The sequence below is a fragment of the Scleropages formosus genome, chromosome 2, assembly GCF_900964775.1.
Source record: "Scleropages formosus chromosome 2, fSclFor1.1, whole genome shotgun sequence".
NCBI lineage: Eukaryota > Metazoa > Chordata > Actinopteri > Osteoglossiformes > Osteoglossidae > Scleropages > Scleropages formosus.
The window spans coordinates 28,866,163-28,888,610 of NC_041807.1; the positions used below are offsets into that span (position 1 = coordinate 28,866,163).

The following is a 22,448-nucleotide window of genomic DNA, read 5'->3' on the forward strand; positions in this document are numbered from 1 at the left end:
CTCCCACCAACCCCTCTTCTTCAAGCGCATCTCCCGAAAGCCATGGTTACTGTAGTCACCCAGCACATCGCCTGGTGGTGGTTGCAGCTGCCCCACATCTACTCTTCCCATCATGTCCTTGTCCTTGGCTCTTCCAGTGTGCCCTCGCTGCTTATTACAGGGTTGTCCTCATGCTTGTTCATGTCTCACTGCTGTACCTGATCCTGTGCTCGTGGGAGTGGAGAGAGCTTCGCGGTGTCAGCGGTAGGGCCGTGCGGTCACACCGTACACCCGATGGCCCCACATTGAACCCTCCGAAGCACACGGGGTAGTTGCTGGCATGTGACACGCTGCATCCTCAAACATGCGTGGCCTGCTTCCATTCTCCACGTGCCTGTTTTGATGTGCCCTAGGAGAACATATTTCAGCTGTGTACATAAACTGCCCAAGAACGTGAAAGGTCATGTACTTTCTGTCATATTGTAAAAGCTCCATGGTATTTTATGCCCTTGTTTTTTCTTTATCGCTTCAGATAAGCCTGTATTTCCCACCCACGGCTAGGGAGTAATATAGTAGTTAAGATAATGCACCTTCAGCTAATAAGGGGTTCAAATTCCAGCAGGGCGACACTTCTCTTCCTTCAACAAGAAACCTCACCTGAAGTAGTAAATGAAGGTGTCAGATGAAAATGGAAGTCACTCCGTTAGTTAAGTTCAAGTGGTTTTTATTCTCATTCCTCTATATAGCTTGTATACAGTGGAACGAAATGTTGTTTCTCCAACACCGTTAACAGTGTAATGTAATAATTAACGCTTGGAATGAGTTACTTGTATGGGATGAACAGCCAGCAAAACGCAGGCGTCACATAAATAAGAGACAAAGCAATGGAAAAATCCCAATCCGTATTTCTTTGCTCTTTGGTGTCAGTGCTTCATGTCTCAAACCCGGCCAGCTCACCCGTAGCACTTTGCGGTGTGTCAGCGTTTCTCAGAAATGCCCCCTCTCCTCCTCTGGGCACATTGACCGGCTGGAGACCAAATTACAGATAAGACAACCGCTGCTTTGTGCTTCATCTTAAGCCTGAAATAGCCGGGCAGGTTTACGAAGAGCAGTCTGTTCTATATTGGTTCGCATACAGTTAAAATGTCAGTTATTTTAGTGTTTGAGCACCTTGTGAAGCACTAATGCAAGACTTGGCTTTGGCGTTGAGTAATTATGGAGATAGAGCTCCTTCTCTTGAGTCCATGCGCGAGAGCACAATGCTGGACTTTTGGAGTACTGTCTCGGACTAGAGATACAAAACGGTGTCCACCAAGACATATTTCCTAGCTTTTTTCAATAATGAGCAAGAATAAAATATCAGTTCAACAGAGGGCTCCAGTGGAAACCAGGACAGCCTTATTTAGTCCCATTCCAATTATGTTTAACGGTGAAGGTAAAAATGCGATGATTTATTGGGTGCTAAAAGAGAACGAACAAAGTTCAGCAATTTACTTTCGTTTCCTGGATGAAATTATTTTTACCTTCTTTATACATGAGTTTTTTTTTACTGGAAAGATTAGTTGCAGACAAGTTGGTTATGAGCTTACAATAACGGATGTGTCAGTGACAGCTGCTTAATCTGAGATCCCGTAGACACACGGGGTATCCGACTCAGCATACGCTCAAGTAATTAATATTTCATATTTAAAAAAAATCTTTCAAATCGTTGGTCTTGCGTAAAATGGAAGCATGGAGGGAATAATGTACTTTGGGAAAAGCATCTGGGGTTTTTACGCATTAGAAGAAAAATGTTTGACCAAGAGGAGCCAAGTTGATTGTGTATAGACCAGCTGTACCACTTAAGTCTGAACCTGCTGAATCAACTCTTTCCTCCACATCCAATTTAGTTGGGCAATTCAGCGGAGCGTGGAACCGCCAGCCTGGGTGGAAACTGCAGAAAGCAACATCTCGGAAAGGAGCAGCTTGCAGTAATGGCAGGAGATAAATAATAAATATGCTCTGTAACGGAGTGACTGTTGACCTGGCCTGTGGTGGATTCATACTGACGTGTGGAGGAGGCCAGGGGAGGAGGGGTAACGGTGAAGAGAAGTGAGAGAAAAGAGAGAGAGAGAGAGAGAGACTGAACACTGCTTCTCCATGAAGTCTGTGTGGGGGCCTCCCATGCACCTGTGACCTGGGCAGGGCTTCCTGTGGACCCTTGTGCCGGAACGTTGCTCAGCTGTCAGTTCGCCCCAGGGAGGCAGCGTGGAGCAGATGTAGGCCCCAGCTGTACGGCCTAATTGTAGAGGCTTGTTTTATTAAAAAAGAGAGGTTCCTGTCGGAATGCACAAAAGCAGTCCCCTATTTTTAGATGCGAAAAGGAGAAACCAGGTGCTTTCCTTGGTTGCGGGAGTCTGAGGTGGGATGCTCTCCGAGGGAGCGATATGCTCGTCATCCCATTGCGGTTGTCGTGGGCAACGCTGCTCCAGTGCCGCCGAGCCTCAGGGTGTGGCCACGTGTGTCATAAAACCTCACCTCTTCCTGCTTGGCCATTGGCAGGAGTGAAGAGCCCAGTGCCCCCAAAAAGGTCTTTGCCATTAGTAATAGTTTTACTTCCATGGCTGGACATTTTCTGTCTTGGTTTCCCATCCTTTCATTTTTTGATTACAGTATGAACAGTTTGGGGGAAAATTTACAGTTGCCTGCCAGAGAGGGAAATTGTTTCACTATGGATGTTAAATCAATATGTGAACCTACATTGTCCTGCTATGGTCACTTGTATCTGTTGAGGCTCTTGACTTGTATTAGGTGGCTCCTGAACTGTTACATTTCTTTGGACTAATTTATCAGCTCTGTTCTGTGCTATTTGCATAAGGTCTAAGGACTCGCGGAGGTTAAACTCTGCGCCAGCAGTCGCGCAGGTTAAACATCTGTTGTTCGCTGTCAGCAGGAAGCTTTTCGCTGTTAAGAACAATTTTGGACTTTCGTCAGGTATGTGACCTCTGCAGGCCTTAAGTGCATGTATGCGTGTGGTGAGAAAGTAAAGGCGGCTTTTTTATGAATAGTCATATTTGCATTGCGGGGGGCGCGGTGGCGCAGCGGGTTTGGCCGGGGCCTGCTCCCCATTCGGTCTGGGGTTCGAGTCCCACTTGGGGTGCCTTGCGAGGGACTGGCGTCCCATCCTGGGTGTGTTAAGAACCGTAAAAGCCCTTAGTGTATCTCTACCTGTACGATGTGAAAATTCAGCCCCAGAGCTCTTAGTATTCTTCATATTATTTCATTTCTTTATTACTTAGGAACTTATGATGGAGCTCATTTATACGTCTAGGCACATCACGTGTTCCCTCCATTTGTATTTTACTTGAAAAGTGCAGAATAAACACAGTATCTCGTCGAAGGATAGAGAGGCACTTATACGACTTGATCTTGAAACCTTCACATTACATAAGGGCAGCGCTACCTGCGGAATGTTGTTCGAAGGTCTCCAGAAGTAGTGCAAAGCTGTCTCCCTGAACACTAAAATAATTTGTAGCTATCCACATTTACGGCGCACTTGGAAAGTCGGAGGTTTTAGGGCCGAAACCCAACGGCCTGTCATGTGCTTTCAAGTTTTATCTGTTTGGGGGCAGAGATTGTTCCATGTCATCATTCTCTCTGAGTCACTCAGACGCATGTAAGCCCGGTGATCTCGGAGGATTTGCCTTTTTCGGCTGCTTGTTAACTTGTCTGGTACTCGGGGTTCGTCGTTAATGTGCACAACTCGTCACCCCGGAGACGACACAATTGCAGTGTTCCATCGGTATTATTTATGTCGAGAAACTGCTTCAGTTGCTTGGCAGCTCCTTTTTCAAGATTTTACAGAACACCTCAGGTTAAAAACAAGTCCATAATTTCTTAGAGTGTCATTTAATCTTGTCTGTGTAATTGCACCAGTTTAAAATATAACAGGTCATGTCAAGCTTGATGTTAGTGTTCATAAAGTGTTTCTACTTTCCAGCAAGCATATTCGTTAAACAATAGCTAATATTAGTTAATTCTTAGATATTCTCATTGAATGGTAGCTTTGTCAGAGGAACTTTTACAATATAACCAAACTGATGGCAGGACGTCTTACTGCTGTTAAACTCGCCCTTGAAACACAGGGACTTGTACATTACTGTTCGGCTTTTAACGTGTTTACTTGTCAAAGGCTGCACAGACAGACAAAATACTTGAGTTAGTTCTGATTATGTAGTGGATATTGCCGGTGTCTTACTGCGCCTGAGCTGTGTGATCGGACTTGGGATAAATCCCTCCTTAGTCTGTGTGGAGTTTGTATGTTCTTCCTGTTTTCACACGGGGATCCCCAGGGTGCTCCGGTTTCCTCGCATTTCCAATGAACTGGGGACTCCAGATTATCCATAGTGTGTATCAGTGTACTGTGTACAGTATGTATGGGTCTTATATGTGGAGACTCTGGCGCGGTGGTTTAAGCCATTGCCTTACAGCTTTTTGGACTGGGGTGCGGGGTCCGAGTCCAGTTCATGGTGTGTGCACCCCCAGATACGTATGGAAGAAAGCACTGGCAAAGCAGTTGGGTTTCTCTCTTGTCTTGGAAGCCACTCGAGCGGTTGCCATGAGTCGGACTCGATGGCACTTCTACTCATCCATGCATGTTCCATAGCTTTGTTGTGTCAACGGGTGAATGCTTGTGGGGTGTTTAGTGTAGTTTATCAGTAATTTAAGTGAACTTGGATAAAGGGGATGGATAACCACTACATTCTGGTCATTGTACATCACACACACACACACACACACACACACACACACACACACACACACACACACACACACACACACACACACACATTGTCTGAGACTGGAGGGGACACACCCAGGATGGGATGCCAAGCAGGCACCCCAAGCAGGGCTCGAACCCCAAACCCACCGGAGAGCAGGCCCTGGCTAAACCCGCTGTGCCACCTTGCCCCCCGCCACTGTACATTACTTTGGAGAAAAGCATCCGCTAAATGAATAAATGTAATTTTATGTGTCATTAATTTCACATGATCTGAGCAAAACAAATGCTGGAATATCAAGTAATATGACAGCAATATGAGCAACTGGAGCTGTGTAAACCTATGTAAACTGCTATGTAATACTATCTATGTTTGTATATGTGTGCTATGTAAATTATTAAAAAATGTAAATGTAATGTATGTAAACCAACAGCAAATTGCAGAACCAGAATCAGAAGACTTGTGAATGATCAGTTCTCTCCGATAATTATTTACTAGCAGCTGGTAGTGACAATATCCTTCGTCTTGGTCAAGGATGACAAGTTTTTCAACTTTGGTCTCTGACCACATAATCATGTGGCTGGAAAGTAGTGTGGAAAAATCAGTTATGTTTTTTTTTTGTTTTGTTTTTTTAATTTAAAACAGAGAAGACAATGCAATAACATCAGATTGCATGGCCAACGGGAGACTGACTCCGTAGCTTAGCATGTTGCAATGAGGGATATTGTCACAAGCCACCGGTGTGGAGAAACATGAAGCAACTGAGGGTGCAGAGGATTATGAAGTACTGCCTTCTCGGGCCAATATCTGTACTCTGCACTCCAAAAAGAACACTGTGCTCTGCCACCCCCGGCTGCTCCAACTCACAAGGTGTTCCAAAGTGAAGGCACACCTCTCTCCCTAAAAACTGCTGAATCCCTGCTAGCATTTGAAAACGGCCTCAAAAACGTTCTCTTTCAGTCCCCCCTCTTTCCTAATCTCTTCACTGTGTAAATTCACATAAACTTCCATCACACCATGTCTTGCAGTAATCTTCAAATTTCCTATGTGGCTCAATTTTGCAGGCAACTACTCAAATGCGGGCAGTCCCCGGATTATGAACATTCGACTTACGTACAACCCATACTTACGAACCACCCCCCATAAAGCCTATTATATTAAAAATTCATGTTATATACAATGGTTCGTAACAACAAACTGGCACTACTTTGAGACACGCATCAAAACATTTTGTGTCTGCAGTTTGTTGGCTTGTGCCGTGTGGGAACAAGGTAGGACAAAGACTTGGTTCTTTTCAGTCGGACCACGTTGCTGTTAACAGTGTCTCCTGTGTCACTGTATTTGACTTTAATTGTTTTTGTTTTTACCCTCATAACCATGGCACCAAAGCATAAATGTGATGCATCGAAGAAAAGAAAAATGATCACGATCGAAAGTAAAGTGGAAATAATAAAGTGATTGGAAAAAGGTGAATAGCCCGTGAACATTGTAAAAGTGTTATCTCTTTCTATGTCTCTCTCTATTATAGATACTGTAATTACGTTTATTATTTTTTAAAAATTATTATTATTATTATTATGTTAGATGTTTTAGTGTATCTGAGTGTTTCTTTAATGTTTTTTATGCATAGAAAATAACACGATATAGTAAGACAAACATTTGACTAACTGATGTTAGATACGAACCGTACCTAACCGTTCCGACTTGCATAGAAATCTGACTTAAAGACAGATTTAGGAACGGAATTCGTTCGTAATCCGGGGACTGTCTGTAATGTGCGTTGAACAAAACAATGGCATTTGACAAGCAAACTGGGTTTCCAGTGATTGTGTTCACCTCTGTGTAGTAAAATGCATTTTTGATTATCCTGCATTGCATGTCGCTTTAGAGAGAAGCATCTGCGAAGTAGATTAAATTTTAAAGCATTTGTTCAGACTAGACCTGAGCTGGTCTATGTAGGAGAAAAACAGTGTGCACCAGGTTTCCAAAGGTGTTGAGAAGATGGGGTTATTGACCGCCTGGTCACCAATGGACTCCCTATCAGTTATATAGTCCCCTTTGACTTCCAAAAGTCTGATATAAACAATGACTGTGGGTCAAGCTGCGTTAGTTAAGCTCCCTTTTGAACTCTAGTGAGCCTCTGCTGTGGTGATATGGCAGTATAGGGGTTGGGCATAATGACAGTAACACCTCACAATGTATTAATATCACAAAGCTAACAAGGAGTTCAGTGGCCTTCCATGGGGATGCTTTGTGGGATGCTGTCCTAGAAGTCCTGAACATTGTGTAGCGGGAATTTGCACCATTGTTCTGTAGAAAATATGAAGTTCTGCTGTTCAGTCTGTCTACATACAAAACTTTTTTTTTTACTCTGTATTTCTTATCATTCTGTTTTTGGGTGGAATTTGAAATAAACCAATGAACTAGGCAATACTACCCTTTCTAATTTTGTGGGGAGCTTGAAATATAGCTGCTAGACATTTGGCAAGAATGAAGGGAGGTGTGTATTCCCTTCAAAAGTAATGTGTCAGGAAAACATTTAATCGCCAATGTAGGGTGTTGTTTTTTTTTTTTTTACACCTTAAAAGAGAGAGGTTTGTGAGGGAATTTTCAGAGGCTGCAGCATTAAATAAAAAAAAAAATTGCTTGGACTGTTAATGCTAATTCATCCGCACTTCAGGAAGAAAAGCCTCCAGTTCTTTGAGGGATCAAGGGGATGGAAAGCTACTTGGTACTCTGCGCTCCAGAACTCCACATAAAGGATCAATGATGTTGAGATCTGGTGACTGGGAAGTTCATGGAAGGTGGGAAGGTGTTTCATTTCGTCCTGATGATGATGAAACACAATCGTCCTCGAATATGGGACCATTATAAGAGAACGCTGTTTGCATCGTAGGGTGCACTTGGTCCTGTCAAATGGACTCGTATTCTTTGGCCTTTGTACGACCATTCAAAGCAATCACTGGACTGAATGATTCCCACAACGTGATTGCCTATATCATTATGGATCCCTCACCATGTTTATCATCTGGCTAGAGACATTGGGGTTTGAAGGTATTCTTTGGCTTCCTCTAAACATAAACCCATAGATACAACTGGATTCCAAATGGCAGCCCTTTGTGAAGTTGACACCCTACAGTTTTTGTTGAAACTTGATCACAGAGGTGCTGATACATTCTGTAGTAATTTTTGAGGCTGTACTTTTATTTTGCATGTATCCTTGCCAGTGAGCTTTGGTCTCTGCCAGTGCAATTTGTTTATGTTCGGCATATGCTGTCATAATTTTTTTCACTGGTCCCCTTGACGTTTTAAATAATTTAGCAGTTTTGTGAACAATGCACCTGCAATTTGGGCAGCATCTATTTGATCTCTTTGCAGCTCTTAGTTGCCTCATGTTGCTTAGAGTTGCTTAGAAAACACATCTCAAAGTAAACTCTTTTTGTGTTGTTTCCATCATTTTCTCTACCTCTGTAAACCAAACTGAAGAACAGAATTTGAAAGAGTACAGTATTACAACCCTGACTACAGTTCAGAAAAGCTTTGCAGACACTGTTGAGATTCAAAAACATTTTGCAGAGCCAATGGGGAAAAATCCAAGAACAAACTGAAAAAGAGTAAAACCGTAAAAATTTTATATTTTACACTGTTTTTTCTTTATGATATTAGGCATCATTTAGGGTCATTTTGGGGTAAACTTAGTAAACCTGCGTCTGTCCTTTCACTGCTGTGCTGCATACGGTGCCTGCACTACGGTAAAACCCTTTCTGTAATTCACTATTGTGTTTCTGGTGCAGAATCTGGGCATCAACACACTCTTTTCTGAGCACAGCTTTACCTTGTGTACCAATTTCAGGTCATTATTTTAGAAAAATGGTCTGGCTTTCATCTCCTAGATAGCTGGGAAGTCAGCGTCAGCCGTTATTGCACATAGCTCCTCCTGCAGAGTTATGTGACGGTAAAGGCTAAACATTTTAACAACTGCTATTTCAAAGAGTCACCTCTAAAAAGCGTAGCAGGCAGAAGAGAAAAGTTCTATTTTTTTCTATTTGCACTGCAATGGAGCAAACATTTCTTGAAGCTCTGGTGGACCTTAGTACCATCTGTTTATTTTCTTCAGAAGATATAGAGGACACTCCCTTTTGCCCCTCGGGAATTCCTTTTGTTTACAGTACATTTGTCGCATTATTTGTAGGCTCTTGATGAAGGAAACGTAGAGGTTCTGGTAGATGGCAACCCCACCCCAGACACCAAGACAGTGGTGTAGAGTCAACAAGCATGCAGGTGACACCTTGGCTGGTGTTTGCACATGATCGGAGTTCTAAGCGCACATTCCGCCGCTATCGGTGTGTGAAAGGAAGGTTATTCGGTTTGACTACTTAATAGGTGCCTCAATCCCCTGGTGACTCAAATGAGCAGTTTTCTTTTTTCTTGCCCTGTGGAAATACTGTCACTCCATCTCTCTCGATTTCTGTCTTTTTTTCACACCCCTTCTGGGGCTCCGCTCTGGGAATAACTGATGAAATATTCAGCGAGTTCCTCTACTGCTTTTTTTTTCTTTTTTTTCAGTTTCACCTCCTCAACTGATGGCGGACGGAGCCGTTCCTCCCGTCCCCGTTTTGTCCCAAGCAGCCGAGTTTTTCTCTTGCTCTCGCAGGAGATTTGTGGCCTGCCACTATGCCCAGCGTGTGGCAAATGCTGTAAAATGTGTTTCTGATCACGTGCAGAGGCAGCCTGCGTGCAACACAGGCTGGAAATAGGCACCTGTTTGCCATCCCTTCTGCGCTCAGCCACTCAGCAGGAGGAGAGGTTAATGGCCTTCTTCACTGCAGTGCATGAAGCGTATAGAACAAAAACAGGTCATCAGCACAAACCGAGCCTCAGTAGGCCGAGCTTGTTGCAGCTCACCTTCATGTAGGACATGCCGCTGACATTTCAAGAAGCCCAGAGCACGTACAAGAAGCACTCGGGTTAATGCGTAGAACACAGAATCGTGTATTCTGAGTTAAGCATTAAGGACATTTGGTACAAGCCTTCAGTGCCTTGCCTTCTGTGTTCGTTTAAGCTGGTTTTGAAACCATAAACAATTTTTTTTAACCAAAAAAAGAAAAAAATAAAACAGTGTAATGGTTTAAATCTCGTTCCTCCCTCCACGAGATTCAAAATATGTTTTGAGGTCAGAAGGCTGGAGGGCTTCAGGGGGAATTTCTGGTGGGCCGATGAGAGCAGGCTGGGGTTGGGGGTTGCCCCATGACGCACCCATGATCGGACTGCATGTGATCCTGGAGCCACTCGGGTCCCGGTTTTACTTGCCCCGTCGGAGGGTTATAAAGAGTCCTCCTCTGCTAGCTCGAGAGGAAAGGCTTGTGGTCCCATGACACCACTTTACTTACCCTCCTCCGAAGTCAGCTCAACGAGAATCATGAGACTTGCCGGCAGTGGGGATGGGGTGAGGGTGCAGGGTGGTGCTGGCTTGCGCAGGAGGAGGTGAAATTTGTTCGTTAATTCCCTTATTTAGTTCTCCTGCTTTGGGTTTTCAGGGCGTCCGTTTGAAGGAATGGACGGGAAAGACAACACTCATACTATATAGTGCAGAATCAAGGTCTGAATTTTTATGTGAAGCTATTGTCTTATTTAGTCCGTTGGGTCAGAATTTTGTGAAGCACATGTTTTGCAGTGAGGTAGTTGCCCAAGGATACCTTTGTGGTGAATGTGACATTTTACAAAATCCCCTTTTACACAACCAAACGATGCTTAACTATAACTCTTTAGTTTGCACACACTGAGACACTCACACAACACGTCCTGGAAAATACGCAATACTTGTCCAAGGATGAGTTCATTTCTTTGGATTTGGCCCTTTTCATACTCTTGTTACATACTTAAAATGTTTCCTTTCATTCTCTTTTCGTAATATATTTGCAGTAGAGGGGCAGTTCATCCTCGGGAGTGCAGGACCTCCGCAAGTACTGTAGTCGCATCTCGGCTTTGAAACCAGCCTCAGCGCTGTGTGTTTTCATGAGTTTCCTTGGGTGCCGCCCACATTCCGAAAAGATGCTGAACTGATGACTCGGGTTGCCCTCGAGACTCAAGTATGCCTGTGTGAGTTATGTGTGTATTTGGCTTTGTGCCCTGTCCTTTCCGAGACTGCCTTTGTATCAGCACAACTTCGAATTGCCAAATTATTACCGAAATCTTTGAGGACACAGACCAAGTGATGCTCTTATTAACATCCGTCCAAACCTTTCCCACTTCTTATGGCCACAGTAGCTTTCTGCCTACAGAGAGGCAACTAGACTATGAGATATTAACCGTTTTATTATTATTCCAACACTATGGGATAAAGGGGTTAAGTTTTCAGTTCAAATGCCTCATAGTTTTTAAACAAAAGCAGACAAATTATACAAGATACTCCATAATAATAATAATAATAATAATAAAAAATATATTTTTTTAATTTTTATCTGGGGGGTTTGGTGGCACTGCGGATTTGGCCAGGTCCTGCTCTCTGGTGGGTTTGGGGTTTGAGTCCTGCTTGGGGTGCCTTGCAACAGACTGGCGTCCCGTCCTGGGTGTGTCTCCTCCCCCCTCCAGCCTTGCGCCCTGTGTTCCCGGGTTAGGCTCTGGTTTGCCGCAACCCCTGTTCGGGTCAAGCGGTTTCAGTGTGTGTGTGTGTGTGTGTGTGTGTGTGTGTGTGTGTGTTTTTTTTATTTTTATTCTTATTTAACTGGTACCTTTGCCCAAGGCAACCTGGAATGTTTGCACACTAAACTAGTTGCTGCCATTTACTCATTTATACAGCAGGGTAATTTTTACTAGAGCAATTCAGATTGGGTGTCTTGTCAAGAAAGCACTTGAACCTGAAAGTGCTATGCTACCTGTGTTGTTTCTGTTTGTATTGTTTGCTTACAAATAGAGCTTGGTATTGTTGTTCATTATCTTAAGCCTAACAGTTCCTCTCAGAACAATACTATTTGCACCAGAAACAAAGAATCTTTCAAATACATTTGTGGTACTTAGGAAAGGGCTCTAAACAAACAAAAAAAAAATCACTATGGAATTAAGAAATATGCATATGTGTAAAATAATCTAATAAATATTGGTAACTTGATATGTTGGCCAAAGTCAATTTGAATGTCAAATTCATTCAACTGCTTTCTTTTAAATTACAGATCACCTTGATTTGCAGTTAGGACAATTAGCAGACAGGAGATGTATAATAATGTAGAACAAGTCCTCAGTAGTTTAGCATGAATAAAATGCAAGAAACATTTTGCAAAGGAGAAACGGCAATAAAATGTTAATCTGTAGCGGTGTTAATTTAAGGCAGCAGAAGTGCACCATATTCAAAATCATAAAGCATCAGACTTCATCTGTTTCAGAAGAGGTAATACTACTGACTGGAGAAAATTCGAAGGGTCTAATTTAACAGAATTTGCCATCTTTGACATTTCCAGTTACCTGGCAAATTTAAAATTAAGTGAGTTTGTAGCTGGAGTTTTACCGGCTAACACAAACAGAACAGCGAAAAGCCTACCTGCCGAGGTCAGCTGACGCTAGCGTGAATAAATCGGAAATATCTTGCTTTGCCGTTTAGTTTCTTAAAGCTGTAACATTAGTTTCGTGTGCTTGCAAGAAGTTTGACCTACAGAGCTATTTTAGTTAGTTTAATCCTGTACAGCGTGATTCTCCTCACTGCCTCGCAGAAATATGAATCTCCGTTCTTCCTGTGGGGGGTACGGTGGCGCAGCGGGTTCGACCGGGTCCTGCTCTCTGCCGGGTCTGAGGTTTGAGACCCACTTGGGGTGCCTTGCGATGGAGTGATGTCCTGTCCTGGGTGTGTCTCCTCCTCTTCCAGCCTTGCGCCCTGTGTCCTGTGTTCCTGGGTTTGGCTCCGCGTCCTCACGACCCCACTTGGGACAAGCGGCTTCAGACAATGTACGTGTGCGTGTGCGTGTTCAGGCACTGGCCATGCATGTCTTAGCCAGCATCTTTATGCTTTCGTAGCACTCTTCTAGGAAATGGATAATGAGAGCTTTCCTGTGTAAACTAGACTGTACTGCATCCCACCACACCGGGACGACCGGTAGCATAGTGGCTGCTGCCTCAGAACCCAAAGGTTGTAGGTTCGTTTCCCCCTGCCAGCTGTAGTACCCTTGAGTAGGGTACTTACCCTGAATTGTTCCTGTAAAATTACCCAGATGAGTAAATGGGTGAATAATTGCAAGTATCTTAGCATTGTGAGTCACTTTGGAGTAAAGCATCAGCTAAATGTAAATTGAACTCAGTAACATGTACCTTGTTTTTATTGGACATTGTCGCTTAGTGCAAAAGCCAGGGTGGGATTTATTTGCTCAGATAGTGTTTTTAGTTTTTCTTTTCCAGCTTATGCATTAAAAACTGTAAATATGTCAGGAATGCTTTTGCATTTGGGGGCGTGGTGGCGCAGTGGGTTGGACCACAGTCCTGCTCTCCAGTGGGTCTGGGGTTCACGTCCTGCTTGGGGTGCCTTGCGGCGGACTGGCGTCCCGTCCTGGGTGTGTCCCCTCCCCATCCGGCCTTACGCCCTGTGTTACCGGGTTAGGCTCCGGTTCCCCGTGACCCCGTATGGGACAAGCGGTTCTGAAAATGTGTGTGTGTGTGTGTGTGTGCTTTTGCATTTTTTTATTTGGGTACTCCATGGAGTTATCAGTTACAGCTTAATGATTTAAAGAGTTTTTTTCAGACTTACAATGAGGAAGTAGCAAATTCCCGTTGAGGGACTACTCTGGGTTCTCGCACAGCAAACAATGTTCTCTCCACACACAGAGGCATGGCAGTGTGCCATGTTTATTACTGTGCTACAAACAGTCCCGTTTAAACAGTGGCATTAGTGTAGTGGAGTGATTACAGGTGCCACCTTGGACTCAAAAAACCCAGGTTCAGCTCCCTCATCCTGCTGTTGTAGCTTGGGTAAGGTACAATGAATTGATACAGTAGAAATTACCCAGATATAATGGGTAAATCATTGGGTAACTTAATAGCATGCATGGCTTTAGAGGAAGGGACCTGCTCAGCAAAAAAAAATAATGCCACTGCACAGCAGTCTTACTTGAAAGATTCTCACTTTGTTACATTAGTGTTACATTACCTTACCAACAGCTCTGTGGAGTTTCGGGTGGTGCCTCACCGTGACTGAGCCGTGCATCCAGGTGTAGGTTTGAATCCGAAACAGGGTGCATGATGTGCGCATGTTTTCCCTGTTTCTGAAATCGAAAGCACGTGTGCAGAAGGAAATGGTAGACCACTTCCATATCTTCTCTTACCATGAAAACCTCAGGAGTGGCTAATATGAGTCAAATTGGACTTGACGCGCACTTACCGTGCCTATCCTGGGTCAGCTTGCCACAGGGATGGCTTAGTCGGTGGCTTAGCCCAGCCCTTTCCCAGAATGGGCAAATCTAGAGTTGTGCCTCTTCCCAGAAGGTGGGAATCCATTAGTGAGGACAAGTCGTACAGTTGTCCTTCTGTTACACCCATTATTAAATGATGGGCTTGAAATGGAGATAGCCTCCCCATGTTACTGTCTCACTTAATCTGGCTGCAGAGCACAGCTGAGCCTTGCCGACCGGCCTGTTTACTCTTTGTCATTGGGTGATCGGCTCCATGGCGTGGTAAAAAGAAGGGGGACAGGAGTCGCGTACCACAGAGAGGGGCCAAGGTAACGTAGTCCACATCCATGTTATAGTGTACACTTTGAAGGTCATGGCGAGAGAGCTCACAACCAGGGCTCATGGGGTTTGGTGCAGGAAGGCCAAATAGGCCTCAAGGCATATTATTTGGCCTTGACAGCTTTTATCGACTCAGGACTCAAGGTATTGAGTGGAGGAGATAACTTATTGTTATATCTTAAAATTAATGTTAAGTCTGCACGGATTGCAGAACAATCTTGGCCACTTAATTCTATGGGTTTCCTATTATTAATAGTGTGCAAAATGCTGTTTGTGTGGGACTCTCATTTAATTTGGCTCACACACTTTCATACACACACCCGCCCACATGCACGTTGCAGATACATGGTGTAATTGCTTTGCAGACAAATTCAATTTCAAAATAACTTGCATAGCTCACAGTTTTTACACTTTCTGCAGATTGATATTTTAATGAAGTGGTTCTGATTTAGTGCCAAGGAGACCCGTAGGGCAGAGTGTTCATTTCTGGTGACACTGATACTTCCATAACTGCTCTGCTGCTTTTGTAGCGTAAGCATTTGGATAATTACATCAATTAATTAAAAGCAAAACAAATTCATCAAAAAAGTCATGCCAAACAACAACTGCTCTTCCGCTGTAAAATTCTAACCATCCTATAAGGTGGTTCTTTAAATTTACATGTGTGTGCTTGACTTACAAAACACAAAAAAGGTACATTTTTAGATATTTGAATGTGATCGATATCAGTCTTCTAAGGACGTGGCAGGAGTGATTTAGTGCTCAATTTGTGAATATAAAAGAAATTCATGCAAATTTACAGATTGTTCCATATTGTTCGAAGAGGAATAGAGCATTTGCACAATACTTGCATGGCATTTCTGGTTTAGCTGGACCATTGGGAAATCGGATACATAGGCCTGGTGCAACAAAATATAGTAACTATATTGCAGGAAGAAGCATAGGAAATCTAACCATGTGTCCTGGAATATTTACACTTAACCTTAACTGAGATAAACGGAGCGAGAGAGATATTGATTAATAAGTATTTTGCTAAAGGCATTCTGCAGAGCTGCATTAAAAAGCACTATTGATTTGTTGCACTTCTAGTGTTAAATAAAATAAATCGGCAGTGGGGTAAAGGGTAAAAAAAAAAGGTTTGTGTTCTCTGTGAGTTACATTGCTTCGAAGAAAAGTATCTGCTAAATCAATAAATGTAAATGTAGATGTAAAAAAAAAATCAACACTTCTCCCAGTCTGACAAGCTCTCAAAGTTGGTCATAAATGGGAAAATTTAGAAGTATTTGCAGTTATGAGAAGACTGGATGTGGCTGCAATAGCAGGTTTTCCGAGTTGAAAAAAAAAAACAGTAAAACAATATGGCACTAAAAACAAAAAATGCCCGAAAAAGTATTGATCTAGACGATTTCTGCTTTCTCGCAATATTGTGAACGATAAAAAAGACACCAGAGATATTTTCAGCAGCAATAATTTCCTGCCTTCTTGACACGTTGCCTGCAGAGTGGAATTAGTGGCATTACGTTAAGGACAGGACAAAAGCAACTTTTTTTTTTTTTTAACTTTTGTGATGGTGAAGAAACACTGGGAACTATCATAAATCGCCATAAAAGCAGTCATTCCGTTCCTGTAAGAAATAATTTTTGTGTGCATGCCTACGCTGTATCCTGGCTCTTCCATTGCTTAGTTTGGTAAACGCATCAAATATGAATTTGAGGACAGCCCTTTAAAAATTTAAGAATTGTTTTTGATTAAACAGTAATTTAGTGTTACAAGTGTGACATTTGCAGAACCGCATTGGGTGTTCTCAAAATGTCACCGTACATGTCAGGTTGCGCAAAAGCATTTAATTTTTAGTCCATTTGATTACAGTCTATGGTTTTGTCCAGGGGGGGTGTGGTGGCACAGTGGGTTGGACCAGGTCCTGCTCTCTAGTGGGTCTGGGGTTCAAGTCCCACTTGGGGTGCCTTGTGATGGACTGGTGTCCCATCCTGGGTGTGTCCCCCTCCAGCCTTACGTCCTGAGTTGACAGGCTAGGCTCCGGTTCCCCATGACCCCACGTGGGACAAGCCGTTCAGAAAATGCGTGTGTGTGTGTGTGTGTGTGTGTGTGTGTGTGTGTGTGTGTGTGTGTGTTTTGTCCTTCCACTGATTCTACTGCCTAAAAAACACACATTGTTTCCATATGTTTATGTAGGAATATGCTGTTTTGTCACTGCAGACCTTGCTGAAGGTAAAAGAATGTAGCTTAATAACAGGGACAGCTGGTGGTGTAGTGGTTAGCGCTACTGCTTTTGGGCCCAAAGGTTGCAGGTTTGATTCCCACCTCTGGCTGTAGTACCCTTGAACAAGGTACTTCCCTTAAAAATTACCCAGCTCTATAAATGGATCAATGCTCGTAATCATGTAATTACTGTGACCTTAGCATTATAAGTCACGTTGGAGAAAAGCATCAGCTAAATAAATAAATGTAATTCTGAAGGGACTTCTCCAGCCCCGTGTTTTGCCCCTGCACAGCTGCTCTCTTACACAGTTCTTAGGAATCCCCTGTGAACCGCTGTATTATACGCCCCACAGTTTGTAGGGCTGTCTAATGTGTTTCGCAGGCTTTTAATTAGTGACACACATTTATAGCTGAATAGGTAAGTACTTGAAAAGTTTCAGCGTCTTAAAACCGGTGCACGTGCTAATTTCAAGCCATTTTGCTCGGATTTCTTTCACAGATGACTTATGGGTACACATGCAATAGTGAGAAATGAATTATATCAAATGGCTTGGCTCTTTAATATAAGCTGCCTGAGTCATGTTTTTGCAGCATTGCCGCAAATGGCCATGAAATATTAATTGGGTGTGGAGAAAATAGGCAGGTTTACAGGAATTAGAAAAGAATCTCTTGGCACAACGCTGATGTAGTTTCCTCCAAGCACACACTTTGTAAACTGTTGTCCTTGCAAGTGACACCTACTGCCGTGTCTTCTGTTTAAAAACAACCACCTTGCTTTAGATACAATATTGAATATTATTAAGTATCTTTTTTTATAATCTGCAAAACTCATCCTCTGTTATGACAAGGCACTTTCCAATGAACTCTGCATAGTGTTATCAGCCCACACATCTTATTCACCGCGGTGACTTACACTGCTAGATACACTACTTATACTGGCTCACTCATCCATACATCAGTGGAACACACACACACACTCACTCTGTCACTCACACACTATGGGTGAACTTGAACCATATGTCTTTGGACTGTGGGAAGAAACCAGAGCACCTGGTGGAAACTCACACAGATTCAGGGAGAACATGCAAACTCCACGTAGCCTGAGTAGGGATCAAACCCATGTTCTCTCACACCACCCAAGCACTGTGAGACAGCAGCACTACTTGCTTTGCCACCATGCTGCCCGTATTATTCCTAGGAATGCATATATGTGTGTGTGTGTGTGTGTGTGTATTTTGAATGCATTATTAGAAAGGTAGTATTTCAAAGCTTTTGCGTATGGATTTCAGTCACATCATTGGATCCCTGTGTCAGGCTGCCGAAGAGGGGTCCCACTGCATTCAGGGCTATTTGTTAGTGTGTTGGAGCCTCTCAGAGTTAGCATCGCAGTGCAGATGTGTTCGTTAGGTCTCCAGGGAATGCATTTCACCAGAGCAGAAAGCTCCTTTCAAAGGATACCGTTCCCTAAATGTTGATGACGTAGACTGTGAGAGACTTTCTGGATCTGATGAAATGGTGGGAAATGTGTTGGGCAGGGATTGTAGCAGGACGGGTTTTGGGGTTGGGGTTGGGTTGGGGTTGGGGGTGGGGTTGGGGGTGGGGGTGGGGGTGGGGTTGGGGTTGGAGTTAGGGGTGGGGTTGGGGTTGGAGTTGGGGTTGGGGTGGGGGTTGGGCAGCCAAAAGTGTCTTCAGTCTTGGAACACTAGAGATGTCTTTTCTGCTGTACGGATCCCAAAATGCTGAAGACATTTTTTATGATTGGTTCAAAAGAAGGGCCTGGTTTCAAAGACTGAATTCAGAAAAGAAATAGCCAGAGGTCTTGTGTTCTCTCTTCGAAGGTGTCTTGCAGGCAAGAAAGGGCACAGGAACATCTTTTCAGTACGGTTACATGAAATCATCTTTTTTTTCGCCGTCCGCTCAGCTGTGTGAACATACATGCGTCATACATAGTGTCTAAAACATACTTAGGATGCCAGGCAGTCACATCACGCGTAAAAATGTTAGCCTTTAAGAAAAAACACAGCGCGTGTATGTTTATTGTGAAAAATACCGACAACTAAATGTGATCAGCCAGCTGCATTATGTGGGTGGGGTGTGGAGGAAAAAAGTAAAAAGAATTCAGTTATTTTATGAAAAAATTAGAGTACTAGATTGCAGGCTTACTAACTTATAGAGGTTGGTAGTGCTTTGTGCAGGGGATGGCTAGTAGAGTAGTGGATAGTGCTGCTGCCTGTAGGTTGCAGGTTCACTTCCCACCTGTGGCTGTAGTACCCTTATAGTACCCTTGACCGTGTTACTTGCCCTAAAATTACCCCCCTGTGGGAACAGGCAAATAATTGTAGCCTTAACATTGTAGGTCAGTTTGGAGAAAAGCATCAGCTAAATAAATGTAAATCTGTGCACTTCAGTATTTTATCTCTCCGGTAGTATCGCCATATATTAGAGAAAAAAAAACACTTGTGACTAAATCTTGCGCATTAGCGTTTGTTCTCCTGTGCCTAAAGGAGAACTGCAGAGGCTGTGAGCTCTGACTGCGAGCCGTTGTGAATGACAGCAGAGCTGAGCAAAAAAGGAAGCGTGAATGCATGTGACTCGCACCAGTGAAACTCCCCTCGTAATGCCTGAGGTTGTGGTGTGCGAGGTGCTCACATGAGTGTGGTCAGGAGTTAATGAGTGTGTTCCCGCCAGGGACTGGCTGAGTTCCCCCTGGAAGAGCAGTGCAGAAGCCGTCAGACTGTAGGCAGCATACATCTCCCTTTGAGGAGTGTTCACATGTCTCATTGACAGCATCATGTATTGAATGTAGGTGCTTTGTGTGTGTGGGTGTGTGTGTGTTTTCCAAAGCCGCCTGCTTTTATGGGCCTTCTTCCGATCCCTTATTAGGATTCAGTGCAAACACAAAAGAAAGACAGAGGATCCCTGGGATACACCAATGGGGGGTCTCTGATGTGATTCGCATTTCCTGCTGTTTCACTCTGTGCTCTTTTAGGACTGCAGTGCTGCTTCTGCTCATGAAAATGAGGATGGAGATAATTATGGTGCTGATGATGAGGGTCCTGTTCACAGCATCTCTTCTCTGTGTACCCTGCCTCCCTGCCCTCCCTTGCTCTCGCCTACAGTGAATGAGTACCTCTTCATGGTCCAAGCCCGAGGGGTCCAGATCAGGGAGAATGTCCGAAGCATCGGGGTGCAGGTCCTGGAGCAGGTGGTCCGAGGAGCCTACAGCAACGGCACAGGTAACACCCTCAGTCTCTTCAGGTTTTTTCGGAATAACACTCACAATGTTCAGTAAGGCATTGAAAAACTATAAATAAATAAATAAATACATACATACATAGGGGGCTGTGGTGGTGCAGTGGTGCAGTGGGTTGGACTGGGTCCTGCTCTCCAGGAGGTCTGGAGTTCAAGTCCTGCTTAGGGTGCCTTGTGATGGAGTGGTGTCCTGTCCTGGGTGTGTCCCCTCCAGCCTTCTGCCCTGTGTTGCTGGTTCAGGCTCCGGCTCCCCGCGACCCCATATGGGACAAGTGGCTTCAGATGGTGTGTGTGTGTATACATACGTAGGCTGTACGTAAATAAATATGATCCCTGATGAACAATCTTCCTGTCATTGCTGTTTTTGGTTTTTAAGCTACTGTACATTATAGCACTAGCAATAAACCAGTGAAATTCAAGATTTTCAACTTGGAAAAGATTTACCTACTTTCTTGTCAGCATTTGTAAACACACAGTTTGTATGGTGCCATTTATTTGTCAGCTGTGCCTATCTACATTTTTTTTTTTTCTGATAGCTCTGTTGAGTCTCATTAGTGAAGTTTATTGGATTTTGCGTGATGTTTTTCCGGTTGGTGCAAAAGGTGCAGAAAAAAGTAATCCTGAGGTTTTCGTCATCATAACAAACCGTGAGGCATCTCTTTTACGTGTCTGCTTGCGGAAATCTGAAAACGTCCTTACATTTTAAAGCGTTGTTCTTTCTTCAGATTACACCTATGACTTCAATCTCAGTGAGCCGCACTTTCAGACAACCACCTACCTCCCCGATGGCTTCACATACCACCCAGACCAAAAATGCCCGGAGAAGCTACCCTCAATGAGTAAGCATGCAGGGTCCTCTCCTTGCCCATACAAGGACAAGCTTCTGTTTTACTACTTCAAACAGTGCAAAGAATCCACTCCTGGGGGGGGGAAACACCACAGCAGAGACTACGTACAGGCTACGCTTGAATCTGTTGTTTTTGGCTCAGCTCTGTCAAGTACAGCACAAAGTTTTTGAACTTCTGTCTGAAAACGGCAGGGACCGCTGCAGTGTTTCCCTGGAAAGCGTGTTCCTTTTTGATGCCCTTCACGCTGAACAGCAGCAGATGCGATATGAAGTGTTAGATTGTTAGACGGCAGGAGACGGAACAAAGTCACCGATCATCGGTGCGGTAGCGACAGGTCTGGAGGCAGCAGGAGGGATAGTGGTTAGAACTGTCACTTTTCGACCCGGAAGATCTAGGTGAGAATCTCACTTCTGTTGTAGGATCCTTGAGCGAGGTACTTACATTAAATGTATTCGTTTAGCTGACATTTTTCTCCAAGGAGACTTACGATTATTTACCCATTTATACAGCTGGGTGACTTTTATTTGAGTAATTCTGACTAAGGACCTTGCGCAAGGGAGCTACAGCCTCAGATAAGACTTGAACCCGCAACCTTCGGGTCCAAAGACGGCAGTAAAAACAACTACTCTACCAGCTGCAGTCTAGTTACCCTGAATCACTCCAGGAAAAAATACCCACATGTAAAAATAGGTAAATCAATCTGTTGCTCTGGAGACAAGTGTTATCTAAATAAATAAATGAGGTAACATGAATGAGTGTAAATATTTGAAGTCTCTGTTGATGGCGGTGAGTCAGGGGTTCTCCATGACCCTTTGCTTCCATGTGCTTCTCAGAGGGACCTGTAGATGTGAATATGAGTGAGGTGACCCTCCTGGAGGTGGAGAAGACCCTCCTAGAGGCAGACCGCAGCCTTGGCCAGGGAGGCCACTGGAAGCCCCAGGACTGCCAGCCACGCTGGAAGGTAATGCTGTATTTGGCTTCTGCTCCACCATCAGCACTTCTGATCCAGTGGTTCCCCAGAAAGGTCATGCTTTTGTCAGATGAATAATGAATAATAACTAGAGGAAAAGGTCTCCAGGCCCCCATTTTGATCTCTCTGAAACTTCATGTTCAGAACTTAGGATCTTTGCGCAACCCAGCGTAGAGGTGAGAGTCGTACTGGACATTGTAGCCCCAAACACGGCTTTGAAATCGTGCGTTTTGTGCACGCTTTAAAAACACACAGAACCGTGTTAAAATATAAAGTGAGTTAAAAATGCTGCTTTTGCAGTTTGCATCCATTGCTTTGCTTTTAGTGTTTTACTGACGGCGCAGCCCCGCCGTCAGCTCTAGTCCCCCTGTGCGGTTGAGCTCGTCACCCCATTACCGTCAGAGTAGATTCACCGTGGAGGACTTTACACTGCATGAGGTAAAATCTGAGGAATCTTATTGGCTCCTGACTCATGTCCCCTGCCAGCATGTGCCAAATACACACAATCATTAACTTTTATAGTGTTCTTTCTGCTCTGACCAGGCATGGACTTTACACATGAGGGAGCTGACACTGCTGCAGAATTCAGCAAAAAAAAAAAATGCTGAAGGTGTGATTCAGATGCGTGTGATGAAGTATTTATCTAAATGCTACGGCATTAAATCACGGAGACACTTTTACATCCGCGTAACAGAACGAGAAGGGCTGTGAG

The 22,448-nt window shown here is 43.9% G+C and overlaps 1 protein-coding gene across 1 annotated transcript in view; it reads left to right on the top strand.

The window, feature by feature from the left end:
• b4galt5 (UDP-Gal:betaGlcNAc beta 1,4- galactosyltransferase, polypeptide 5) overlaps positions 1 to 22,448 on the top strand; it is a 28,807-nt gene that overhangs the window by 978 nt on the left and 5,381 nt on the right. Inside the window, exons 2-4 of the mRNA XM_018756739.2 lie at positions 19,786 to 19,902; positions 20,644 to 20,757; positions 21,600 to 21,727. Coding sequence (XP_018612255.1) covers positions 19,786 to 19,902; positions 20,644 to 20,757; positions 21,600 to 21,727 — 359 coding nt within the window. The remainder of the gene's footprint in view (positions 1 to 19,785; positions 19,903 to 20,643; positions 20,758 to 21,599; positions 21,728 to 22,448) is intronic.